Genomic DNA, 24,544 nt, shown 5'->3' on the forward strand with positions numbered 1-24,544 from the left:
ATAACATAGGAAACATTTACACCAATATATATGTTTGCGATAACGCCATCACAGCTGTTAAATCAATATATTGGTCAGAAAAATTGTCCATGTTTCTCTTTGAAATTATTTACTAGAATAATTCATGTCTCTGTATAAAAATATATTTAAAAGTTAAATTAAAAAATACACTTTATCCTACTTAATCCTGTATATTTGGAATATATACACTATCTATCTGTGACTATGTTGTAGGAGTACACTCAGAGTGTTCAAGCCAATGCAGGCCCCACTGATCCCCCTGTGCGCAGCATCAATGCTCATCTCCAACAACCACTGGAGAGGATTCAGAAGTACAAGGCAGTTCTCAAGGTATTTTAAGTTGTACTCTTGCTTTTAGACCTTTATCATGATCTCTTCAGTTTTATTAAAACCTCCACACCATCACTTCAGGAGCTCATTCGAAACAAGGCGAGGAATGGTCAGAACTGCTGCCTGTTGGAGGAAGCATACGCCATGGTGTCCGCCCTCCCTCAGCGCTCTGAGAATACCCACCATGTCTCCATGATCGAGAACTACCCCGCCACCCTCGAAGTCCTGGGAGAGCCCATCAGACAGGTAGGGCCTATTACTGACTGAGAACTGCTTTCAGTAGAGGCTTATAGTGTTTGTATCTTCATATGAGTCTTTTATTTCTTCTTTGACCACAGGGTCCTTTCCAAGTCTGGGAGGGAGCTCCTGGAATCAGGTCGTCATCTCGAGGTCACCACCGCCACGTCTTCCTCTTTAAGAATTACTGCATAATTTGCAAACCCAAGAGAGACAGCAACACTGATACACAAGCATACGTCTTTAAAAATATGATGAAGGTGAAGATTAATATATTCTAATGAAATCACACTATATTTCTCAGTGTAAGGCTTTTACTGAAATTTTTGTGATTTGCTTTCTCAGTAATATGTGCTGTATGCTATGTCTTTATGCAGCTGAATAACATTGATGTGAACGAGACCGTGGAAGGTGATGACCGTGCGTTTGAGATCTGGCACGAGCGTGAAGACTCTGTGAGGAAGTACACTTTGCAGGCTCGTACTGTTACCATCAAGAACTCATGGCTGAGAGACCTCAGAGAACTGCAGCAGCGATACAGCATGCCTGCATGGAGTGAGTGGAACAAAAAACACTGTTTACAATTTCCTGTTTCATTCTCTCTTTTATGTGTGTCTTGTACTTTTAATACTCGCTTCCTTTTTTGTTCAGGTCCCCCAGATTTTGATGAAATCCTGGCGAACTGCACAGCTGAACTGGGGCAAACAGTTAAACTGGCCTGCAAAGCCACTGGAGTACCCAAACCTGTGGTCACCTGGTATAAGGGTATGGAATTTTAAAAACATTTTCTAGTAATTTTCTAACCTGAACAGTATAGAGATTCATGTGAGGTAATGGTTTATGTCCTTAATCAAAGTAACAGATGTCTAATGTCCTTTATCGGTGAGGCCTGATCACTCATTAATGCACTGGTGTCCTTGTTGGGTATAGATGGACGTGCAGTGGAGGCAGATCCTCATCACATTATCATTGAGGACCCAGATGGTTCCTGCACGCTGATCCTAGACAACATGACAGCTGATGACTCTGGCCAGTACATGTGCTTTGCCACAAGCTCAGCTGGCAATGCTAGTACTCTTGGAAAGGTCACTGTTCAGGGTACGTGGTGTATAATGTGATTTAAAACAGATAGTCCACTGTAAACACACACCTGTGACTACTATACAAGACTATCACTGCATTAAGTGTGGAGTAGAAGTGGGAAGATATAAGGAAGATGAAAAATAAAGGAGACACACAAACAGAATCTGGAAAGTAAAGTCCGGACCACTAACAAAGTACATAGTCTGTTCACACTGCAATTAAAACACATGTGCTAAAATAAAAATGAGTCCTAACATAACTGAAGACTGCTTAAACAGTTAAACAGAATTAATGGCAATATCCAGATAAATATCAATTAATAGTCCTAAAGCTTCCACTGCATGTGTATGTTACTAAGTAACTACTCTGCTAAATGTCACTGAAGATGGAAGAAGATTATTCATTAGGAAGAATCATTACATTTTTATTTGCTTTTCGTTTATTTTATGAAATGTTTTCAAAAAACAAGTGGTGCCAGGCACAACAAACCCTGCCCCTTGCATGTATTGTAGCTTATTTTGGCATCGATCCAGCTGATATCATCATGTCTATGGGTGTGTTGATGTCAGCATATCAATTACCTCTATATATTTGCCAAGTTTGAAGTAAATTGAAACAAAATTGATGTTTTTATAGGCATTTGAAATTTCGCCCATTATAAGTAAATGGGGAAAAAAAAGATTTAAAAATTCATAAAAAATTAGAACTTTGACGTACTTTTCCCAAAATGTAATCAGATCTATTCTGGGTCACTAGCAGCTATAAACCCAATTTGCTATGAATTCAACCAGAAAATTTGCTGCTAGAGTGTTAACAAACAAACAAACAAACCACACCAAAAACAATACCCCTTGCCTGCCCTTCGGGGGGCGGGGTAATAAGCCACACAAGGTCATCCACAGAATAGTAAAGGGTTGTAAAATCACTGTAAACCACTTGTTGTTGATTACTTTAATCATCCCATTTTACTATAAATAACATTGTCTTAATCCTGTACTAAAATGAGCATTTATTGTTCCAGTGCCTCCTCGATTTGTGAATAAAATGAGGAATGCTATTTTTGTGGCTGGTGAGGATGCTCAGTTCACTTGTGTCATTCAGAGTGCCCCCACCCCAAAGATCAGGTAAGGATATTTCCTTTACTCTTTTGTCTGAATGAAGTTTTAAGAACAGTTTTACTGAAAAACAGGGTCATTTCTGTTTGGACATGATCTCACTCTGTCCTTTGACTGTGATGAAGGTGGTTCAAAGACGGCCGGCTGCTGACAGACCAGGAAAAGTATCAGACCTACAGTGAGCTCCGTAGTGGAATTTTGGTTTTGGTGATAAAAAACCTGACAGAGAGAGACCTGGGACACTATGAGTGTGAGGTTAGTCCTCAGTACATAAATACAGCTTTTACTACAGCCTCATAAATAACACAGTATGTAGGAAGAAAAATGTATTTGAGCAAAAATGCTATGCTTTCAATTTCTGTGTGTGTGTGTGAGCTTTATATATACATGAAAATTAATGTATGTTTTCAGTTGCAATGACAGCTATTTTTAAGTCTCTAAAAATATCCTGTCTGCTGTTTCCAGTTGTCTAACCGTCTGGGCAGTGCTAAATGTGCTGCTGATTTAGTCCAGCCCTCCACTGTGGCTCGTACTGGGGAGCAGGCCATCACAATTGAAGGTAGGAACACTTTCCTTAATAAAACCTTTTCTCTTACACAGATTAAGTGGAATAATGTTATTGCACAGTTCCAGATGCACAGGCAGCTGATACATTTAAGACAAATGATTAATATTAATATGATAAAATACTTCTTGAAGATGTGATCTTTGTTTCTTTCTTTACACTCTTAAGACCATCCTGCTTTGTCCATTCAATCTCTTTCATTCTGCTTCTTCAATAGTCACTGAGCAGGAGACTAAAATACCAAGGAAGACCATCATCATGTAAGTGTTTTTACACTAAAATAAAGCTGTCTTGTATTTTCTTGGACATCAAATCATTCTTTTGACAGTTCCTCTGTGCATTTCTTCAACAGCAGTAAGAAAACAAACACTATAGAATACTTTATTTTTTGCTAGATTTAGAGAAATTACCTGTCCAAAAAACACCAGGATCTGGGAGTTTTTGTGACTTAATGCAAACGTGCATGATTTTTTTTTCCTCCTCTGGTTCTATATGTACACTAGCGTGTTGCATTTAAAGCCTGAGTGCAAAGTATTTTCTTCACAAACATGGCGATGGGATGGGCTGCTTTCACCATAGTGCTGTCTACTGTAAGCTGTGGTTTCACTGCTACAGCTCACAACAAACTATTGATGTATTTATATGAATGTGAGATTACTTTTTGTTGAGATTGCATTAAGAAAGTGTGCCATGTCACATACACTGGTAACATTACAGGTGTAATAGATAGTCACAGAAAAAATTATTAGACCACCCTTGTTTTCTTCAATTTCTTGGTCATTTTAATGCCTGGTTCAACTAAAGGTGCATTTGTTCGGACAAATATAATGATAACAACAAAAATAGCTCATAATAGTTTAATTTTAGACCTGATATCTATCGATTTTCCATATTTTCTTGATAATAACCAAAATCACTTAAGTTCTTACATCAATAGCTATGATATTGTACTGCCAAAAACAGTGCTTTCAGGCATTCCATGTTTTCTTTTCTGTCGGTTTTAGTCACATGATACACACAGGAGTTAGTACTTGATTGCATAACCATTGTTTTTGATGGTTTAATAATTTTTTCCGCAACTGTACCACGAATCAATTAATCATTGGGGAAGTTCAATGTCTATGATCAAAAATCTGCTGTCAATCAATATTTAATTTCAGAAATCACATGCATGTATCTAAATTTCCTCTACACTTGCTTTGTTGTAAATATTAGAAATATACCATATATATTCCATTGACATCAGCCATTTCCTGTCTATTAAAATATACAAAGTTACAGATACTTGAATGACACTGAAGACATTTAATTAGAGAAACTACACTGTATGGACAAAAGTATTGACGTATTTTAATTTTATATTGCAGTAAACACTTTATTTCACCTTTAGAGCTAATTTTGTTAACATTGTCATCTAAAGTGCTTATAAAATGGTTCATAGTTTGATTTTACTTTATTTTACACATTTATTTTTTTAATCATTCTTATTTTCTAAATGTTCTACCTCTTTTTTTTTTAGAAATATGTCACGTCTCAACCATAATTAACCAGTTTACTCCTCAAGTAAATGTCTCCAACTCTCATTCAGGAAGAAAAATCAGCCTCTAAACCAACAAATATTTAACATTTATCATAATTACTGGCAACAACTGACATGAACATTTTTATCATGATACTATTTTAAATCAGCAGCTGTAGATGTGTTTCCCAGTTGCTCTAACATCAGATTTTCCAGTTTGTTGCATTATATTCACACGTCTGTGTCACTGAGGATGATACATGAGTGGAGGTTTAACCAGGTGTTCACATCTTTACTGCAGTGAGGAGACCATAACCACAGTGGTGAAGAACCCACGCATGAGGAGGCACAGGTCGCCTGGTCTGACCCTCGCTGGAGCCCACCGCTCTGAGACCTCCACCCCAGAACCCACCGGAGCCAGACCCAGGAGGCTGTCCACTTCAAAGAAAACCACGATCCCCACCGTGTATGTCACCCAAGCTGAGAGCGTGGAGGCCAGAGCCATGGAGAGTAAACCCAGATGGGTCGAAGTGGAGGAGGTCATCGAATACAAGGTGAATAAATCTCCCAGGCTGCCCAGGAGGAGGGGCTTCTCCCCAGCAGGTTCCGACCGTTCGGGCCCTCCCTCCAGGGTCAAAAGGTACCCGCCGGAAAACCCAAATGCCAACAACTCCAACAACAAGCTGGTAGAGCAGGCCCAGGCTCAGCTGCAGGGAGACGTCAGCAGTCAGCCTCTGTCCTGGGGCGAACAGGAGAGTAACGCCGCCTCTGGTCCCGCCCCCGCAGACCCACACGAGCTCTCAACTATCCTGGCCCCAGCTGCAGAGGACAGTGACCTAGATGATCAACAAACTGTCATTTTTGAACCTGACGATCAAGACAATGAGATCAGAAAACCAGAGCCTGTCGTGCTGAAACAAGGAGACCGCGTTCTGACCCTGGAGGATTTGGAGGATTACGTCCCAGAAGCAGGAGAAACCTACGGCTCCTCTAGTAACGACACCCCCACTGAGGAGAAGCCCTGTGAGATTTCCGTGCTGCAGAGGGAGATCGGAGGGTCTACGGTGGGACAACCCGTGCTCCTCAATGTGGGCCGGCCCGTCGCGGCTCCTCGGCAGCGGAGCGGCTTCTTCAGTCGCTTCAGGGAGCACCTCTCCAGTAGCCTTTTCTCATCTGGTGCCTCCCAGGCCAGCGGAGCCCAGTCCGGGACGGAGAGACACATCCCCATTCAAGTGAGCCACGCAAACCTGGAAGTGAAACCCTCCTACTGCTCAGAGGTGCAGAGGGTGGAGGGTGGGCAGCAGAGCTTCAAAACCAAAGTGTCAACGCAGACCTACGGCTACACGTCAGTGGGCAACCCCGTCACTCTACACATTAGTGATAATAAACTTTACCAGAACCAGTAGCCTTGGAAAAACAGGAACATAAGCATCAGAATTTGGTTCTTCAACCCACTCAGTCTTAAATGGGGACAGTTCTTCTCTCACGGTAAAAAAAAAACCCCAAACATATCGTAGCCTGATTTGAACAAACCATTCCATGTTGAAGCTATCCACCAGAAAACAGGCCCCTTTTCAAGTCTTTTTCTTGTCACATGGTTAGCGTCAGATGGCTTCTTTATACTCGTGTTTCAAAGATGAAAGAGGAGTTGGCAAAAACAGTTGTAATCATGTCATTATTAACAGTTTTCTGTCACGCTGATCTACAACAGCCCTGTGGTTTATTGAAGTTGTAGATCAGATGGGGTTTGACAGAAATCGATGACTTCCATTCATGGCTGAATTATTGTAAGCACACATTTTATTTATAGATACCATCGTAAACTCATGAACCTTGACCCTCGAATGTTAACTGATCCAGGTACTATCATTATTGATACTTTATACATAGCAAATAGTTCTATATGTAGGTATAATACATTTTTGGTTTGTACTTTTGCAGAAATACTGCCTTTTACACTTGTGCAGTGCCATGGATTCCTGGAGCAGCTAATGTCAGGGTTAATGTAACTAAGGGCACTGAACATAATCTATTACCAACACTGATCACACCAGAGTGACAGAACTCTGAGGACTTTAAGTGTTATCAGAAGTGTCAAACATTTTAGCCAGTTCATCGAAATCCACGGTTCACCACTGTCATAGTGGGTCGTCTGTGGTTTCAGGTCACATAAACCTGACATAGAAGTGAAACATGTTACAAACATTAATTGTGAATTGAATGTTATTCACTGTTAAAGCTTTTTGTGTCTGTTGATACAATGACCTGTGGCCTCATGACTTTCTTCATATGTAAGTGATAGATATTTAGTGAGTGCCTGCATGTATTTGCATTTTTAAAGCAGATGTGTTTTATTCAAAGTAACCCGATCGATTATTATATTATTATTTAAGGCAGATGTTTGTGCAAAGTACTTGAGCTCACATACTGTACTACCGTAACCATGCAATATATAAAGGTGACTATGATAATGTGTGGTGTTTTGTTGTTTAATGGTCTGTTAGTCCGTTTAAAGGCACTGTCATGTATTTCATCATTAAAGCACTAAAAGATAGTGGTTGCTTCTACTGTACATGTGTAGTTTTTGGAAAAACATGTTTGACTACTGTTATGTCTCTATTAAATAAATATGCAAATACTGACTGCCGTCTTAAGTTCTTCACCACAACAAACTCGAGCCTCTATTAAGCAAGAAACAAGTGTTTCGTCTGGATGTTTAATGGACTTAAGAAATATACATAATGAGATACAGTATTTCAACAAGCATGTTATTATAGGAGCTGGTTAATGTTTAACTGGCAAATAATAGGACTGCATGCACCTCAATGAATTTGATGTCAAATTTGCACGATTGCTTGGCATTTTACATAAACAGTTATAACAGGAAATTAATTCTGCACAAAGGAATGAGTATTTGGGAATTGTGTTAGTTACACTTAAATTAAATTGCTCTTTATGAATAAAAACACCAATTTTTAGATGGGTTAGAAATGCTTTCTCAGTTTCAAGTCCAAGGAGATTTAATGTGCTTCACTGTATGCTATTAAAAAAAACAAAAAAAAAAGTAAAAACCACATCTAGTCATGAATCTCAACACTGCTGAACATCTGTACTGTACAGGTGAAGACAACATGATAAAGTGACAAAATATAAAAGTTCTACAAATTTACAACAGTAAAACAGCTCACTTACTGTGTTAAAGCCCCCTCAAAATAAAAAAAAAAAAAAAGACATTAGATGTACCAATATTTTTCTCTTCTAAGGAAAATCAAGCTCTAATTCATGGGCTTTAATCCTACTATAGCACAACAGTATTTACCCTCATTAGAAAAAAGAAAAAAAAAAAAAAAGGACCAGCATTAAAATACAAAAGTCTGTAAAAGAAAAGCATCAACCAGAACTGGAATAGTTTAGTTGTGACAGTACAGTTAACTTGCATGTACCCTTTGAAAGTAAACTGCCTCCATGAGTTTGAAAATCTGTTATTTGAGATGTTTTGCCCCTTGAACTCAACCCACAGGGAGCTGCCCGTCACCAAAACACAGACAGGCCCTGAAAACGCACCAACACTCTCTGAATGTTGGTCCAGGCTGGTGATAGGGCAAAGCAGCCAGTTTAGTGTCTGTGTTCTGTAAACCCCGTCCCAGCTGAGGACACCCTGCTGGTCACATATCAAGTAGATCCTTAATGGAGTAAAGTTTTGATTCTTATATCAATGAAAATAAAAACTGGAAAGTCTGACGGTAAAAACAAACACAAAAAATGTCCACTTTACAGTATGTTATTGGAGTAATAAATACTTCACAACACCGCGTAAAACCTAAGTGTTTGTGTTTTTCCTCTCATGGATGTTGTCTGAGCTTCACAGACCGACGCCCATCTGAGGGAATGTGTCGAAAGGAGGTCTGCGTTTCTTCTGAGGAGTGACTGGACGAAACTGAACGGCGTCAGGATGGTCGACTCCTATGAAGACGCTGAGGTTTTCTTGACCATGTTGATTTCCTAAAGGAGGATGCAAACATTTGTTTAATGCGACGCTCAAAACATTAAAAACTGTTCTTGAATGAGCAGGTTTTAATCGAAAAATAAAAGACTCACCTCGAGAAGAGCGTCTTTTAGCTGCCCATAGGCAACGTCCAAATTATCATTGACAATAACAACGTCAAACACACCAGCCTCTTTACCTACAAGGAGATACCAATCAAACTTTATTTGTATAACACTTTTCATACATGTTACATGTCGTACAAAGCACTTTGCACCAAACACCACTGTCCTGCAGTCGCAAATAGAAATAAAAATAAAAGCAGCAGAGTAAAGCAATGTTAAAAAGTATGAGTTTAATTAAAAGCTAAACTAAAAAGATAAGTTTTAAGTTTACTTTCAAACATATGAACACTGGCAGCAGACCTCAGGTAGACCGTTCTGTAGTTTGGGGCCATAAAAGCTGAATGAGGCCTCACTGTGAGTTTCAGTGTGGACTCTAGGAACAGCTAAAAGATTAGGACCTGAGGACCTGAGGGTCTGAGAGGGCTCATGCCAAAAGCAAATCATTAAGAGTTTTATTATTATGTATTCAAGCTCAGTAATGTTTTAAATGTTTATTTTATCCAGGGTTCGGACACACTTTTCAAATCAAGTTCAAGCTCTTTTAAGGGTCATTTTCAAGTTTTTCCAGCAGAGCACCTTACTGCTGGGGTAAAACACATATCTACAGGAATACATGTACTCATGATTATTTTTTTCACTTTTTATCTCAATATACATTGTATTGCATTACAGAAATCTAAAATTATATTTGATAATAGCAAAAAGATCGCTTCCTAGGTGTCTTCGTGATTTCTTTGCATTAAAAGTGTCAGAAAATGTCTTTTTTGCCAATTCTTTTGCACATTTGTTTTCAGAAAGAACTTACCTTTCAATATCTGTCCATTATTATCATTATTATAAATAATAAATGCTTAACACAGAGTGGTTTAGTAAAAAAAAAAAAACAAACAAAAAAAAACGGACTTGATATTTTTGGCATATTTATATCAGAGACAACTGTAAATGTCCATAATGAAACTTTTTGAGATTGCAAAAATAAACTTTCAACTATTTTACATCTGCTCAAACATGCTTTTTGGTCTTGACCATTGAGGATCTATTTTATGGCTTCATATTTTTACCCTGTGTGGAATTCTCTGAAACAGTTCCTTTCTACTTGTAATGGAGTCCACACTGCTACCGTAAAGTGTTGTACAGTGTTGGAAAGCTTGGGCTTTGGCGTGGCATCTAACCTGGCAGAGTTAATATTAAAAACAAATAAATAAATCACATCACAGAGCTATAACTGCAAGCACTTAAACTGAAATTCAAGCACTTTCCAGACCTTGAAAACACAACATTGAAATTCAAGCATTTTCAAGTATTTCAAGCACCCGTACGAACCCTGTTTATTTCACTTTCAGTTTGTGTGTGCGAATGTCGATACTTACTGAACTCCATGTCCACCTTGGCTGCACGTAAACGCCTCTGAAGACTGTCCTCCGACTCCGTTTTTCTGTCTCTTAGACGCTTTTCCTACAGTGAAAAAAAAGGGAAAGGAGAAGCAATGTCAGTATCTGAAAACCAATATCACAGAAATCCTATTTGCATTTGTTTTTATTTATTTAGTTACAGGACAGTGTGTATTAGCATTAGTTACAAAGAACAAGATGCACCAGACTTAGCAGAGAAGCTAATTTCCATCTGTTGTCCTGGACAAACGGCTAACAACAAAACATCACTTAGATTACAAAGTCATAATATACTGGAGGAAAACCGTTAAACATGACAGATATAGAAAAGTCTGCTCAGATTGAACGGCTTCATCCAAATACATAAAATACATTCAATACATACAATACCTTCTAAAAATACACTCACTTTCCTAGAGCAAGAATAAGATATAAAAGATAGAATGAGAAGAAGAGAAAGAAGGAAAAAAAACTGATTTGTGAAGACTGATTTGTCTAGAAACGTAACCACGTACTGATGAATATTTGTGGAAAAAAAAACAAAAAGGGTAACAAATATGCTACTTTTTATTAAAAAACCTTTTCCACTAATTTTCAGTTGTCGACTCCGTAGTTTAGGTTACTCTTGTTATTAGTTATGTAATATTCTAGAAATGATGCATTAAAGCAGGGGTGTCAAACTCATTTTAGTTCAGGGGCTGCATTCTGCTAAATTTGATCTGCAGTGGGCCTAACCAGCCAAATAATAACATAATAATATAGAAATAATGTCAATTCCAAACTTTTCTCTGTTTTAGAGTGAAAAAAGTAAATTTACATTATGAAAATGTTTACATCTACAAACTATCCTATCAAAAGATGTGAATAACATGAACAAACTGAAAAAATAAGAGTAATTTTAACAATATTATGCCTCAATTTATCATTTCCACGTGTACATTAGAACTTCCAGATCACAGTCGATCTACAAACACACAAAACATTAAATAACAGGCAGAATATTGGTAAAATTGCACTTTCTTCTCCTAAGACATTTCAGGATGTTTGTATTTGTTCAGGTTATTCCCGTTTTTTGTGAAATTATACTTTGTTTTAGTGTAAATACATGAAAATATTGACATTTATAAAGAGAAAAAATTGGACTTGGCATTATTTATGTTATTATGATAGTATTTTACTGGTCCTGCCCACTTGATACTGAATTGGTCTGAATGCGGAACCTGAACTAAAATGATTGTTTGTATCTCGGTGTAATTTTTGCATTTCACAAATTCATCCCAGGGGCCGGACTAGACCCTTTGGCGGGCCGGATTTGGCCCGCGGGCTGCATGTTTGACACCTGTGCTTTAAATGAAACAAACTGAAATGCAGATTACTTGCTCCTCTGTCCTCACCAGTATTTCTGTGGACGGCGGCTGGATGGAGATGTAGATGGCGTTGAGATCCGTCTGTTTGATGTTCCTCACTCCCTGCATGTCAATGTCCAGTATACAGATGAGGTTTTTGGCCTGGACGTCGTGCACGGCTGCTTTACTCGTCCCGTACATGTTCCCTGAAAACTCAGCGTTCTCGATGAAGTCGCCCTTGTCGATGCCCGCCTGCATCACCTCCCGCGTAACGAAATGGTAATCTGAAAATCCCAGAGCGAAGGTAGTCAAATACGCATCAGGTGTGTGACAGAGTGGGAAAATGTGCGTCGCTGTGGGTGAGGGGAGATGCGTACCTTTGCCGTTCTCTTCCCCAGGTCGAGGACTTCTTGTTGTATCTGAAGAACGAAAACACAAAGATTTCTCAGTCATAGTTTGAATGTTATGACTATACATTTTCAGCACAAATACTGCACTAGGAAAACAAAAATCTACCCCAAACCAGATCTGAAACTGACCTCTGAAACGTCACCATGTGGAACATTAGTATTGGCTTTTGTTTTTGTTTTTTTTGCATTGTTCAACTTCTGAAAACACTACATTTTTGTTTTACTCTGATCTATGGTGTAAAACTGATCTTAATTTGCACTTAGAAGTCAAAAGTGAGCATCCTGTTGTAAACCTCAAGCCCACCACATTACAGTTACATTATTTATTCAGGATTACCTTGGTTAGAAAACACTTCAGATGAATTTTGCCAAGAAAATATGTGGTCACTAATACAATTCTTTCAAGTCAGCTGAACTTTGTGGCTGTGCTTTTTATAGTTTCAAAGAAGAATTGCTTTACCTGAAATTCAAAACAAGACTAGTCCTACTCCTACATACATAATAAGTTGATAAGTAAACAAAAGAGAAAAAAAAAATCTAATTAAACATGCATGAAAAGGAGTAGGAAGAAGAAAAAACTTATATACTCCTACTCCCAATCTCTATTCCTTATGATCTCTATATAAATAATAGTAATTATTATTTTATATGAAAATCAATAATAATAATAATAATAATAATAATAATAATAAGAAGAAGAACATCAACAACAACAACAACAACAACAACAGTAATAATAATATAGCAATATAACTCATCCTTATTCCTATAAACACTAATATAATAATTAGGGATGTAACGATTACCGGTATAACAGTAAACCGCGGTAAAATTGCCAACAGTTAGTGTTACCGTTTAAATTCTAATTATCATGATAACCGTGTTTGATTACCGCGCTTTTAGGGGAAAAAAACCCTATGTAAAGATCTGCTTTTATGTCAAATATTTGAGTATAGTTTTAATTTACACTTACAATTTTAATTTTCTATACCTAATATTTGGAACCAATATTCACTTTTAAAGTTTTTGAAAAGGTTCGTTAAACATCTTTGTGTTATTTATGCAATAAATTATATACATTTTTTAAGTCGGATTTTATATTTTTTTGTGTTTTCTGGCCTTTTATGTTGATATAGTAGGTTAAAGTGAAAAAAATAATAGGCAGATGATATAAATGAAGTTGTGCAGAAAAAAAAAAAAAAAACCAAACACGGGTATAGTAAACATTGGTTTATATAGTATATAAAGGCAAAATCAAAAGGACTGAAAAACAGCCATAATAGGCTCAGACCCCTAATGGTTAATATTTGAATGTTTCTGCAACAGAAGGTACATTGTGCCTATTATTTTATTTATTTATTTATTTTTAATACAACTTAGTTAAATAATTTCAGTGTGTGTATCAGTACTTTTTGAACATTTTGAGCACAATTTCAATAATACTGTGATAATAATAATAACCATGATAATTTTGGTCACAATAACTGTGATATGAAATTTTCATATTGTTACATCCCTAATAATAAAACCCATTTACAAATTATCAATCAACACTCTGCTGAACATCAACATAATTTATCAGTTACTCAATAAAAATTTATCATCTAACTGGAATACTCTGCCTGTTAGATCTGAATCTAAACACAGCCTGTGTATGTAAAACAGGACCTAATAGTCCTTTTCTGCTGATAAATACCCATCTTTTATTTGTAATATGTGAGTAATGTCAGTACTTTCAAGAGCCACCACTCAAACACAAACCTATAAATAGCTACAACCAGCAGTGTAATTTTTTCCAGACCTCCACTGCCATCTGTCTGTCTCTGTAGTGACTATATCCAAAAGTAAAAAACCTCTCAATTGTTGAGATGATGCCAAAGACCGCTGAAAGCTTACGGGAGACGCTGAAGCCGAAGACGCTGTCATATTCCTTCATGAGTTTCTTCAGCAGAGTGCTCTTTCCTGCCCCCGACGGGCCGCTAAGAACCACAGGCCTGGGTCCAGCCATAGCTATGAAACGAGCAGTGGAAAGAGAAAGAAAAGAGAGGAAATAAGTGGGTGAGGCTGCAAACAAGACTCACACACACTAGAAACCTTTAGTATGAGTCATCAAAACAAACCAGACCCAGGAGAATATCCAGCAAAAAAGACAGCAGGTTAATGAGTAGTGACGCCTTTGAGTCCAGTCCAGCAGGGTAGAGCTGATAAAAATGATAAGCTGGCAGTGTGAGGTACACTCTAGAGACATCTCACACACACACACACACACACACACACACACACACACACACACACACACACACACACAAGAGCAGACGTAATCAATTGGCCAGCAAACTGTGAGGTTACCATGGAGCTGTTAGAGGAGTAATTCTGCTCTAATTGGAGAGCTCTACTCTGCTTGTAATGGCAGGAGAAAACAGAACGGCAAACAGAGAACCGAGTCAATGTCACTCACCACAACCACACACTGACATTAAAGGAACCGGAAAGACACAGGTGTAGTATCTGTAGCTCACGTTTCAAAACAAAGCAGTGTTTTTCAGCATTTTACCTTCTCTCTGTTTTCAGCCTGCTGTCTTCCTCCTTAGCTTTTCCTTATAATCACACACACACAGAAACACACACACGCCTAGACCTAATGCAAATGTGGGAAGGGTGTGTGAAGAGTAAGAGTGGTTTAGGGAGGAGAGACCCAGAGGAGGGCAGGGCCATCTTTACACACCACTACATTTTACTGTCAAAGATAAATACATTTAGTAGATTTTACCTAATGATCTATGTTGGAGTTTTTGTTGTTTTTTTTTTTGTACAATTGTTTTGTGTCTTTTAATCTATTCTTGTATTTTACTATTTTATTTTGTTTTTTATTTATTCTTCTGTACAGCACTTTGGTCTACTGTGGTTGTTTTAAAGTGTTTTACAAATAAAGTTGGATTGGAGTGTTTTAATTTTGATCCAAAAGTCCAGATAATCTTCATTCTTACAATTTTTATCAACTTTTATGTAGAGCTGAAACCGATTAATCGATTAGGTGCTTGAAGCAAATGTAAAAATTCACGATTCAATTAATCGACTTGAACTGATTGAAAGGAAATATTCTATCGCAGCTTTCCTGAATTGAAGCTTCTTTGTGCGTCACAATAAGTGTCCGTGTGAAACACAACAGTGGAACCAATGTTTAACAGCAGATAAATGAAGGAAAAAGCTTTGATTCAGGAGAATTGTGGTTAAATGATTTATTTGGATCACTTTGAGTCGATTAATCGTTTCAGCTCTACTTTTATGTATTGAAGCCGGTGCAGTAACAGGAAGTCAGCTGATTTTTAGTAGCCTAACTCTTGTCAGGAGCTCTCGCACACATACAAGGAACCATTTGTCACCTATGAAAAGAACTACAGGTATAACAACATAACATGCTGTGTACTTTTAATCCTCCTCAGCCAAATATAGTGTAAGATTCTGTTGAAAGTTACTGCCCTATAATTTAGATTATACTGTCTTTGTGTAAAACTTATTACATACATATTTATATTTGAAAGTACTCAGATATCATAACTGCACATTTGACCTTGAAAAAGTAGGTCAGGGTCACTTATTTTCAATAGGCTTCTGCTCCATGCCAAGATGCATCCACAGTATAAATTTGGTGCAGATATCTCAATGCATTCTTCAGATAATGTGATTATGTTGGTGAATGGACAGACAGACAACAAAATGATTACAATACCCCTTCAGCCAGAAGTTGGGCGAAGGGTAAAAACCATTATCTGCCTTTATTACTCACAGGAAGGTCAGGTATCACACAGGCTGGACGTTTGTCAAAAGGGTGTATCCAAATGACATGATTCAAATTACAATGGGAAATATTTTATTAGTCCCGCCGTGATAATGAAAGCAAAAGGCAAACTTCTGCTTACTTTAAATGACCAGCAATAAAAACAGAGCATTACGAGCCCTCTTCTGTCCAAACAAACCAGATGCAGTGAGGTTGACGCTGCAGGTGCAAATGACAAGAGTCATTCACCGTCGCCTCTTGAATGTTTACCCCAAACAGCAACACAGCTAATTAAAGGTGCAGGAGTTCCATTTTCAGAGGTCACACAGGACCCCCTGAACATTTTTACACTTAATAACTTAGTAGCACATTTCTGTTTACAACCTCAACATGTTTTTGTTTTTTTTTCCTCTGCATGAGCTCTCTGTCACCTTTTCACCAACAGGGTAGATTTTACCATCATTGTCATCAAAACATTAAAAAAAAAGATTAATCAGCTAAATCAATAAATCTAACAATTAACCCATCTGCAAAATAAAAACACTATGAATCATCAGTTTTCCAACTGTTACTTTTTCCTCAAATGTTCTAAGCTTACAATCAGACATGTTTATTATATCTGCGATCACTCCCAGCATTTAACAGGTGACAGAGTTAATCAGAAATCAAAGATCAATATGCAGGATCACATATGATTGACTGAGCACCGCAAACCTTCAGAAACAAGAAGCTACAAATGATGCAGCCTCTGCAAACCAATAAACCAATAAGAGAGTGACAGGAAATAAGAGGCATGTGATTACAACCAGCAAAGGATGACACTTATTGAAGGCCGTACTGATTTTGACTTTTACCACATGCCCTAAATATCATGTGATTGACATCTGCCTGAAACCAATTAGAAACCACATGAATTCTGTATCAGACAATGGGTGACTTGTTGAGAATGTCAAAGTCACAGAGATTAGTATGTGAGCTCAATGACTGAAGCACAGTTCTGACATACCTGTTCTTTAAATTAAGAATTAATATTACATATTGATCTTTAAAAACACAATTATTTGATGTATAACCCATATGTCGAAGTAAAAAAACATGAAAAATTAACCTAGAGTTCTAAGGAGACAAAAGCTGTGCATTGCATTGAGTTTGTAGCTGCAGTATAGTACTTATTAAAGTACATTTCAATAAATCATTAGCTTTTATAGTACAGTAATGGTTCTCTTTTGCCAATATAAATGTGATGCACAGAGGCTGATGTAGCAACACTTTTATTATAGATGTGTGGTGACTATAACGTCTGGCACATTTATCTGACAGACAAAAATGTTAATTCTTTACTACTTCAGTATACTTTGGCTCTTTGAGGAATAAAACACTATTATTGCACATATATATATAGGAATGCTGAGCCTATGAATTGATGCTTTAAATATGCATTATAGAAGAGCTCATAAACTTAATCATACAAGATAAAAGCATACACATTCCTCTTCTTCCTGGATTAAGCAGCAGAAACACTATGGCCCCTTCAGCTGCAAATTAAATGAATGGCAGTCAGCGGTGGACTAATACAATGCCATAAAACATCTAAAACCAGGCACATAAAAAACAATTATTCTGTATCCTACCTGAAAATAGCCTTGAACAATATCTCATGTACATTAGGAGTTACGTTAATCCAGGTATGTAGGATGGTCTCCGGAATGTTTTGTGCCTCTTCTGCGTTGCGCCTCTGCTGTCAGAGCCATTTGTGCTGTCTACGTCATCACTGCGCGCCAAAACATCGACACGATACGTTCACGAGCGTCGCGACTGCGTTCAACAATAGAAACGTGTTTTTTCAAAGATTAGCAACAGAGGACATAGGATATAAATGTAGATATTTTAATTGCATGCAGACGGACAGTATTTACAACCTTATCCCTAACGACACGAGGCATATGCGCACGTTCAGACATTCTAGTTATGTCAATATCGTTAGCTTCCTCGCATAGCTTAGCATAAAATAAAACTTCATTTGTACTTAACTATTTCGCGTGGATTGCGATAGATATTCCAAAATTAGTTATTGACGTATTAAACTTAGGTCCATCCAGGAAAGCGGGTGTTCTGTTTAACATCGAGAAGTAGAGCTGAAACTTCACGGAAAACTCCCCGGATGAGTGTGCGACGAAGGCCTGATCAGTCGTGCTGCTGCTTGTGTAGCTACATTAGCCGGTGGAGCTAACAGTTTTCAACTTTAGTCAAACTACCAGAACTGAATAAAAATGTTCGGCTCTTCAAGATCTGGAGGAGTCCGAGGAGGACAGGACCAGTTCAATTGGGATGACGTTAAAGTCGATAAACACAGGGAAAATTATCTCGGTAAGTTCACACTCATTCAGTACTAGCACCATTCGAAGCATGATGTTTTTTTTGGTGAGGATGCAAGTAGCGGTTTGCTAAGCAGCACATGTGAAAGCTCAGTTAAAGGTCACATCACAGCTCCACGTACCTTTAATTGTCGCGTCCCTCATTACACAGTTTACAGATTGGTCGAGTTTCCTGGTACTAATGTTGGTTCCTCCTTCTAAAAACAGCAGGTCCGAGCTTTCATTGCACCGTCTGTGAGCAGACACGTCCCCACTCCGCTATCTGAGCCCACGCCGCTGTCAGCATGCCAAATAAGACCTACGTAGTGGCCAACACAGTGGTGACATGACTGACAGAAATATAACAAACAACATGTACGGTTGACCAGCTTAGAATAGGAACACGACCTCGAATAACAACACCACGTATGCTGTTATGCAGATTCAGAAAACTTTATTTGTCTCCATGGGCAGTTTAAGGTACATGTGAAAACAGGATAGTAAGTATAAAAACAGGGCACTTATTTAAAAAGATCTGAGTAGAAAAATAAACAATATATACACAGTATATTCAGTGAAGACAGTGTAATGTAAACAGGAGTTGCAGGGGTTATATATTTACATGTTACTGTAGAGGTAGTAATGGATGATAAATAATAATAAATAAAACAGCAGAAGACAGGTACATGACAGACTGTGTAGAACAGATAGATAGATAGATAGATAGATAGATAGATAGATAGATAGATAGATAGATAGATAGATAGATAGATAGATAGGGCTGTGTATCAGCAAGAATCTGGCGATACCATACAAATCACAATACGATATATCACGATATATCATGATACTGTTAAAAAGGCAATTTTTTGTTTGTTTTCTTTTTTTTCAAAGATTATTTCCTGGAAGAATTGAATTACACCAGAAATATGCACAAATACAAAACATTTTTATTTGATCAGAACAGGATCTAATACTATATCACAAAATTTTTCTAATTCTCCTAGTTTCCAAAGGAACTAACATCTGCCACTCTCAGTAAAAACAGTAAAAAGTGCTTTTAGGATGCTTCAGATAACAATTATTTAATAAAACAGGGTTAAATATTAACAAATAAAATATAAACAATAAAGAAAAATTAAAAAAAACAAAATGAAAATCCACCATATCTGCATTTGAATAAATACCTAAAAATACCAATACAGTACTTTTTAATATTAATACAGTATTGTGAAATGAAATATCGCAATATATTGCAGAACCGATATTTTCTAACACCCCTAATAGATAGATAGATAGATAGATAGATAGATGGATAGATAGATAGATAGATAGATAGATAGATAGATAGATAGATAGATAGATAGATAGATAGATAGATAGATAGATAGATAAGTTTTATTACAGATTCATGGTCCACACTAAAAGACAAACAGATAAATACAAATGCAATAATAAAAAAAAAAAACCACAACAAAAAACCTCTATACTTTCGATAGGCAGTCATACCAGTGTTTCCAGAACTGAAATGTGTAACCCACGGCACTATATGCAAGATTAATCAACAATAGAATTACAGTATTTTCTGAATGATTCAGGGGACACATAAACTTAAACACCAGATTACTCCAGACAGCACGCAATGAATGTACTCGATCAGCCACCAACAGTTCAGTGGCACTAGTCCATCTGGGCTTTTTTAATAAGAGCCTTAGAGTATCATTGTATGCCACTGTCATTCTGTGGAAGCCGGCCTTTTTAAAGTTCACCCACAAATGTGCTGTTAAGGTGCATACTGATCATTATTTATTTATTTTTTAATCTCTTCAGCTCAACAGTCTGAGTTTATGTGTGTGTGTGTTATTGGGAGAGAGAGTCTCTTCAGTTTGACAGTTTTTCAAGAAGTTTGTGAGTGTGTGTGTGTGTGTTACGTAATGTTTAGACTTCTGATTTGCTGTTAAAACGCACAATGTTGTTGGGATTAAGGGGAAGTAAATAGGTAGCTTTAAAGGGTGCCTGCAAAAAAAGTGATATTTCAGAAAGCATACATTGTTGGTAAAGATCAGCTTCCATTTATTACATTAAAGGTAAAGTAAAGACCTGCCCAAGACCAGATGTGTCGTTTCAATGCTTTTGCAAACTGATTTTAATGATTTTATTAAATCGCTACATACAAAATGATGAAAAGTACCCATCAAAATTTCCTAATATGCCTAATATTCTTCTAAGTAAGTATTTGCAACTCTTTCTTGTACAATAAAGTAATATATATTGAAAGAGCAGGTAATGTACGGTGGTGAAAAAATGTTTTTGGACACCCCATCCATTTGTGATATATCGCAGAATCACTCTTAAATCATTGAACTCTGCCAAGTATTGTGCAATTCTCCAAACCCACACGTTCCATTCCACATGTGTACTGTTCCATCGAGGTCAAAACTGGATGTTTCAGCAAGATAATGCCCCTTGAAACACATGACATGGCATTTTGAAACTGTCAAGAAGTGCTGTTTTTTTCTTGTTAACAGTAAACAAAAAATCATTCATGTTTGTTTGTATCTGATGCAGCCAGACCTTTTGAAACACAAAACAGATTTTTCCACAGGTATTTCATGATGCTATTTATTTGAGATTGTGTAAAATTTTAAGGGTGTCCAAAAACTTTTTTCCACTACTGTATTACTTGTCAGACCAGTTTAGCTCTAATGCAGTTATATAATGGAGTAACATTTTGGCCTCACTCTGTTAATGTAGAAATGGATTTTTTTCCTCTAAAAAACGTTTCTGATTTTGACTGGCTAGTGAGCAGGGGTACTGCATCTGCAGGTGGAGGTGGGGCACTATAAAGGGGTCCCAGAAGAGGACAGCTTATGTGTTTTGTGTGACTTAAAGGTTGTTGAGGATGAATAGAATTTTCTGTTTTATTGTCCCTTATAGAACAGAATCATATATATCATATATCAATCATATATTGAATCATTAAAAAGTATTTTTTATTAGTAATTTTTTTTTTATCAATTACTAGAAATTTTAGGCGATCCCATTTGAATTCCAGGCAACCCCATGTGGGGTTGCGACCTCAAGTTTGAAAAACACTGCTATATGGGCTGGGCACATAAGTGTATGACACTTAAATAAAATATTCATTCATTCATTCATTCCCTAACCCTAGAATATTACACTGGAGTTTATACAGATTTTTGATTTTCAGCATACAGTATGTTCTTACTGTCATTTCTTCTGTCTGTTGTTTCCAGGGAACTCTTTGATGGCACCTGTAGGGCGGTGGCAAAAAGGCAAAGATCTGACATGGTATTCAAGAGACAAAAAGGGTGGAGCAGGTTTATCCAAAGAAGATGAGCTAGCTGCTGTAAAAGCTGCGGAGCATGAGGCATTGATGGCTGCCTTGTAAGTATAACTCACTAGAAAGAACTTACTGAATTGCTGAAAATCAAGTATAACAAGTTTATCTTCTCTTTTAGAGGACACAAGAGTATAAAGAGACAACCAACTGGTCTGACCAAAGAGGTATTTTCTTTTATGTTTTGCTTTCACCGGAAAGCTTGTAAACATTTTCAGTTTAAGAACAAGTTTTACATAAGTGTAATTTCTCAATTTCTGTAGGACCTGGCAGATGTTTGCAGGAGAGAAGAACCTGATGGTGATGAGAGAAATGTGGACCGCATCTCAGGTTTAGGAAGCTCAAGGTCATTTTTATTTGATCTCTTCACTTGCAAATAACTAAGATGACAGTCCCTGTTGAAATATTCATTTTCACATTCAGCTGGTGGCAGGAGAGCTTGTTATCGTAATGTGCTGACTGGTAGGTGTTGGTGTGTATTTTTCCATCTGCAGTGCAGGGTCAAGGAAAATAGCCCTGTCCCAAAGGGAAAAGGAGGCTGCTAAAATAGGATTGCCAGTTTTTACAGTGAGTTTTCCCTCTGATGCCATCTAAGCTGTCTCTAAACACATACCTGCATTATAAAGGATCAACAACTGATCAAAGAAATGCTTTTTTTCCAGCACCATAAGACCGAGGGTCGCGCTGAAGCCTCAACAACAAAGACATCTGAGAGCACAGATAAAGGAGAAGTGGAACAAAGGTGAGCACGTGGTTTGGGTAACCACCTCTGATCTGATAACACACTTTGATGTACAGTGTCTGATACCACAAATATAAACCAGTGTCCTGTTTTGTTCAGTAATGAATATTCATGTTACAAATTCCTGCAGGCACGAGAGCAAAAAGAAAAAGAAAGAGAAAAAGAGCAAAAAGGAGAAAAAGAAGAAGGAAAAAAAGAAGAAAAGGCAAAGAAGGGACTCGTCCTCGTCGGATTCAGATGACAACAGGAAAAGGTTTTTCCAACACGTTAATGTGTTTTAATGCTGAGCTAAAGATGAACAGAAAACATGGAGCGGTCCTCTGTCGCCACTAGAGGGCGCTGAGGCACTGTCCCACACACAGGAGGGTTACAGGGGGATCACAAATGAAAAGGAAAAACCTGGGAGCAGGGGTCTGTCCCAGGACAATACAGGACAGGAGGTGTCAGTGATAAAATAAGATGAACTTTATTGATCCTCCAAGTGGGAAATTAAAATTTACAGCAGCACAAGACAAGAGGCATCAAATACGGCATAAAATATACACATTTGTTAAAGTGAGTAAAAATGACAGAAATGGTAATAATAATAATAAAGTAACAAAGTGTGCAGTAGGTGATATTGACAAGTGTGCAAGTAAGTAATTTACTGAATGTGAAAATGATGGGATCCAGATGCTATGACCTACTGTCACCAGATCACAACTCAGTCAAACGTTGGTGAATGTGTTGGATAACGCTCTCCAACACCTCCATTAAAATGCCAAATGAGGGAAAATATTGGGTACAATGGAGTTTTTCCCTCCAGTAGAGTTCATACTCTGTAGAACAGATGTTAAAACCAGAGTGAATATGTTGTTGCGGTACTAGGATGCTTTTTTAATTTTTTTGGTTCTATTTTTTTTCTTTAAATTTATCCCTGCATTTTAACTTTGGGTTCCTTGTATCTCAAGACCTTTGTTATATCTTTTGTATTAGGACTAGAGTGGAGGTAGTAACCTTTAAATATCATTTACATAAAAAAATCTAGTACAGTTTGCCTGGATCTGTACAAAACATGTTCCCTTCAGTCAGGACAGTATGATTTGTAGCTGTTTTTGCATCTTTGTGGTGCCATAATGAGATGTATGACATTTTCCCTTCAGTGAAAAAAAAAGCATTTCCTGTACTTTGGATATTTCACCTGCACAGATTGATAATATTTGGATAAATGATTAAGACCTAGTATTACATTATGTGATTAATGTGCGTTTTCCAGTGTGTCCCTGTGGTCAAGGAATTGCAACGTAAACTAATATAAAGGTAGTATTTAGAATTAATTGGGCTGTAATCTAGTCATATTTTCTGACTATAAATAAATGAATCTGGTTGAATCCAGTCGTGTCTTCCCGACCTCTCTCACCAACCACTTACTGAAGGGCCAATCACCATGACCCACTCGCTGATTGTTTGTTTCCTTTTACTCTCCAGGCACAAAAAGGACCACCATCGTCATAATCCATCATACCATAGTCAGAGTGGAGCCAGACCCCATGACAGCCATTCGAGGGGGGGAGCAAAGGCCGAGCAACACCCCCATCATCGACAGCGGCATGACACAGACTCCTCTGACGGGGGGTCTCCTGCCCCCCGTAACCCAGCCAGCCACAAGACGGCCCCCGCTGGTGCCACACAAAGCCACAGGAGGCGCCACGACACAGACTCGGACTAATGTCCTCCCCACCCCCTCATTTAAAGACACACAATGCAGACAGGGCGATCTACATCAGCCCTGAAGTGGCCCTAAAGACCTCATTTACCCTGAGCAGCAAAACCCAGCACAGACTGAGACGGATCTGTGTCTGATGATCAGCGGCTGCAGTGTTTAACCATTACCTGGTCGAGGTACACTGGTGTCTTTGGTGTTATTTTTTAAAATAATATTTGAATATAAGTTAGATCGAATTTCCCTTTTTCTGTATTGTAATAGATTGTGATTTTTTTTTAGATTTGATGTCAGGGGATGAAATACTATGCAAGATGAAATACTCCTAAGCAGCTACAGTGACTTTTATTGTGTGTCTGGCTGCTGTTGGAAATCTGAGAAAAGTCAGCATCTGATGATGAACGTGAAGAAACATAAAGCACATAAAAAAATCACATCCTCTTATTTGTCGTTTTGTATGTTTTTTGATTTACTAGAAGC

The 24,544-nt window shown here is 37.7% G+C and overlaps 3 protein-coding genes across 7 annotated transcripts in view; 2 read left to right on the top strand and 1 right to left on the bottom strand.

Moving 5' to 3' along the window:
- Positions 1 to 7,914, top strand: part of obscnb (obscurin, cytoskeletal calmodulin and titin-interacting RhoGEF b) — a 63,253-nt gene extending 55,339 nt beyond the window's left edge. Inside the window, exons 69-79 of the mRNA XM_030160231.1 lie at positions 235 to 351; positions 433 to 597; positions 690 to 848; positions 966 to 1,143; positions 1,240 to 1,353; positions 1,519 to 1,686; positions 2,693 to 2,795; positions 2,912 to 3,041; positions 3,252 to 3,345; positions 3,569 to 3,611; positions 5,172 to 7,914. Of these exons, the coding sequence (XP_030016091.1) occupies positions 235 to 351; positions 433 to 597; positions 690 to 848; positions 966 to 1,143; positions 1,240 to 1,353; positions 1,519 to 1,686; positions 2,693 to 2,795; positions 2,912 to 3,041; positions 3,252 to 3,345; positions 3,569 to 3,611; positions 5,172 to 6,276 (2,376 nt within the window). The 3' untranslated portion in view covers positions 6,277 to 7,914. The remainder of the gene's footprint in view (positions 1 to 234; positions 352 to 432; positions 598 to 689; positions 849 to 965; positions 1,144 to 1,239; positions 1,354 to 1,518; positions 1,687 to 2,692; positions 2,796 to 2,911; positions 3,042 to 3,251; positions 3,346 to 3,568; positions 3,612 to 5,171) is intronic.
- guk1a (guanylate kinase 1a) lies at positions 7,569 to 18,578 on the bottom strand. 5 transcript variants are annotated; one of them, XM_030160229.1, is made up of 7 exons: positions 17,537 to 17,681; positions 14,024 to 14,137; positions 12,095 to 12,136; positions 11,766 to 12,001; positions 10,351 to 10,435; positions 8,969 to 9,054; positions 7,569 to 8,872 (listed from the first exon to the last, which is right to left on the bottom strand). In XM_030160229.1, the coding sequence occupies exons 1-7, from the start codon at positions 17,568 to 17,570 to the stop codon at positions 8,834 to 8,836; spliced, it is 636 nt and encodes a 211-aa protein (XP_030016089.1). In that variant the 5' UTR covers positions 17,571 to 17,681; the 3' UTR covers positions 7,569 to 8,833. The 5 variants fall into 5 exon arrangements, with proteins under 5 accessions (XP_030016089.1, XP_030016086.1, XP_030016085.1 ...); XM_030160226.1 differs by lacking the exon at positions 17,537 to 17,681 and adding an exon at positions 18,403 to 18,578 and having other exon boundaries at positions 11,766 to 12,136; XM_030160225.1 differs by having other exon boundaries at positions 11,766 to 12,136.
- c17h1orf35 (chromosome 17 C1orf35 homolog) lies at positions 17,692 to 24,508 on the top strand. Its single transcript, XM_030160224.1, has 8 exons — positions 17,692 to 18,272; positions 21,517 to 21,667; positions 21,742 to 21,787; positions 21,884 to 21,966; positions 22,115 to 22,187; positions 22,283 to 22,362; positions 22,493 to 22,615; positions 23,830 to 24,508. Exons 1-8 carry the CDS (start codon positions 18,176 to 18,178, stop codon positions 24,068 to 24,070), a joined length of 894 nt encoding a protein of 297 aa, XP_030016084.1. The 5' UTR covers positions 17,692 to 18,175; the 3' UTR covers positions 24,071 to 24,508.
- The last annotated feature ends 36 nt before the right edge of the window (positions 24,509 to 24,544 follow it).

Source organism: Sphaeramia orbicularis, chromosome 17, assembly GCF_902148855.1.
Source record: "Sphaeramia orbicularis chromosome 17, fSphaOr1.1, whole genome shotgun sequence".
Lineage (NCBI taxonomy): Eukaryota > Metazoa > Chordata > Actinopteri > Kurtiformes > Apogonidae > Sphaeramia > Sphaeramia orbicularis.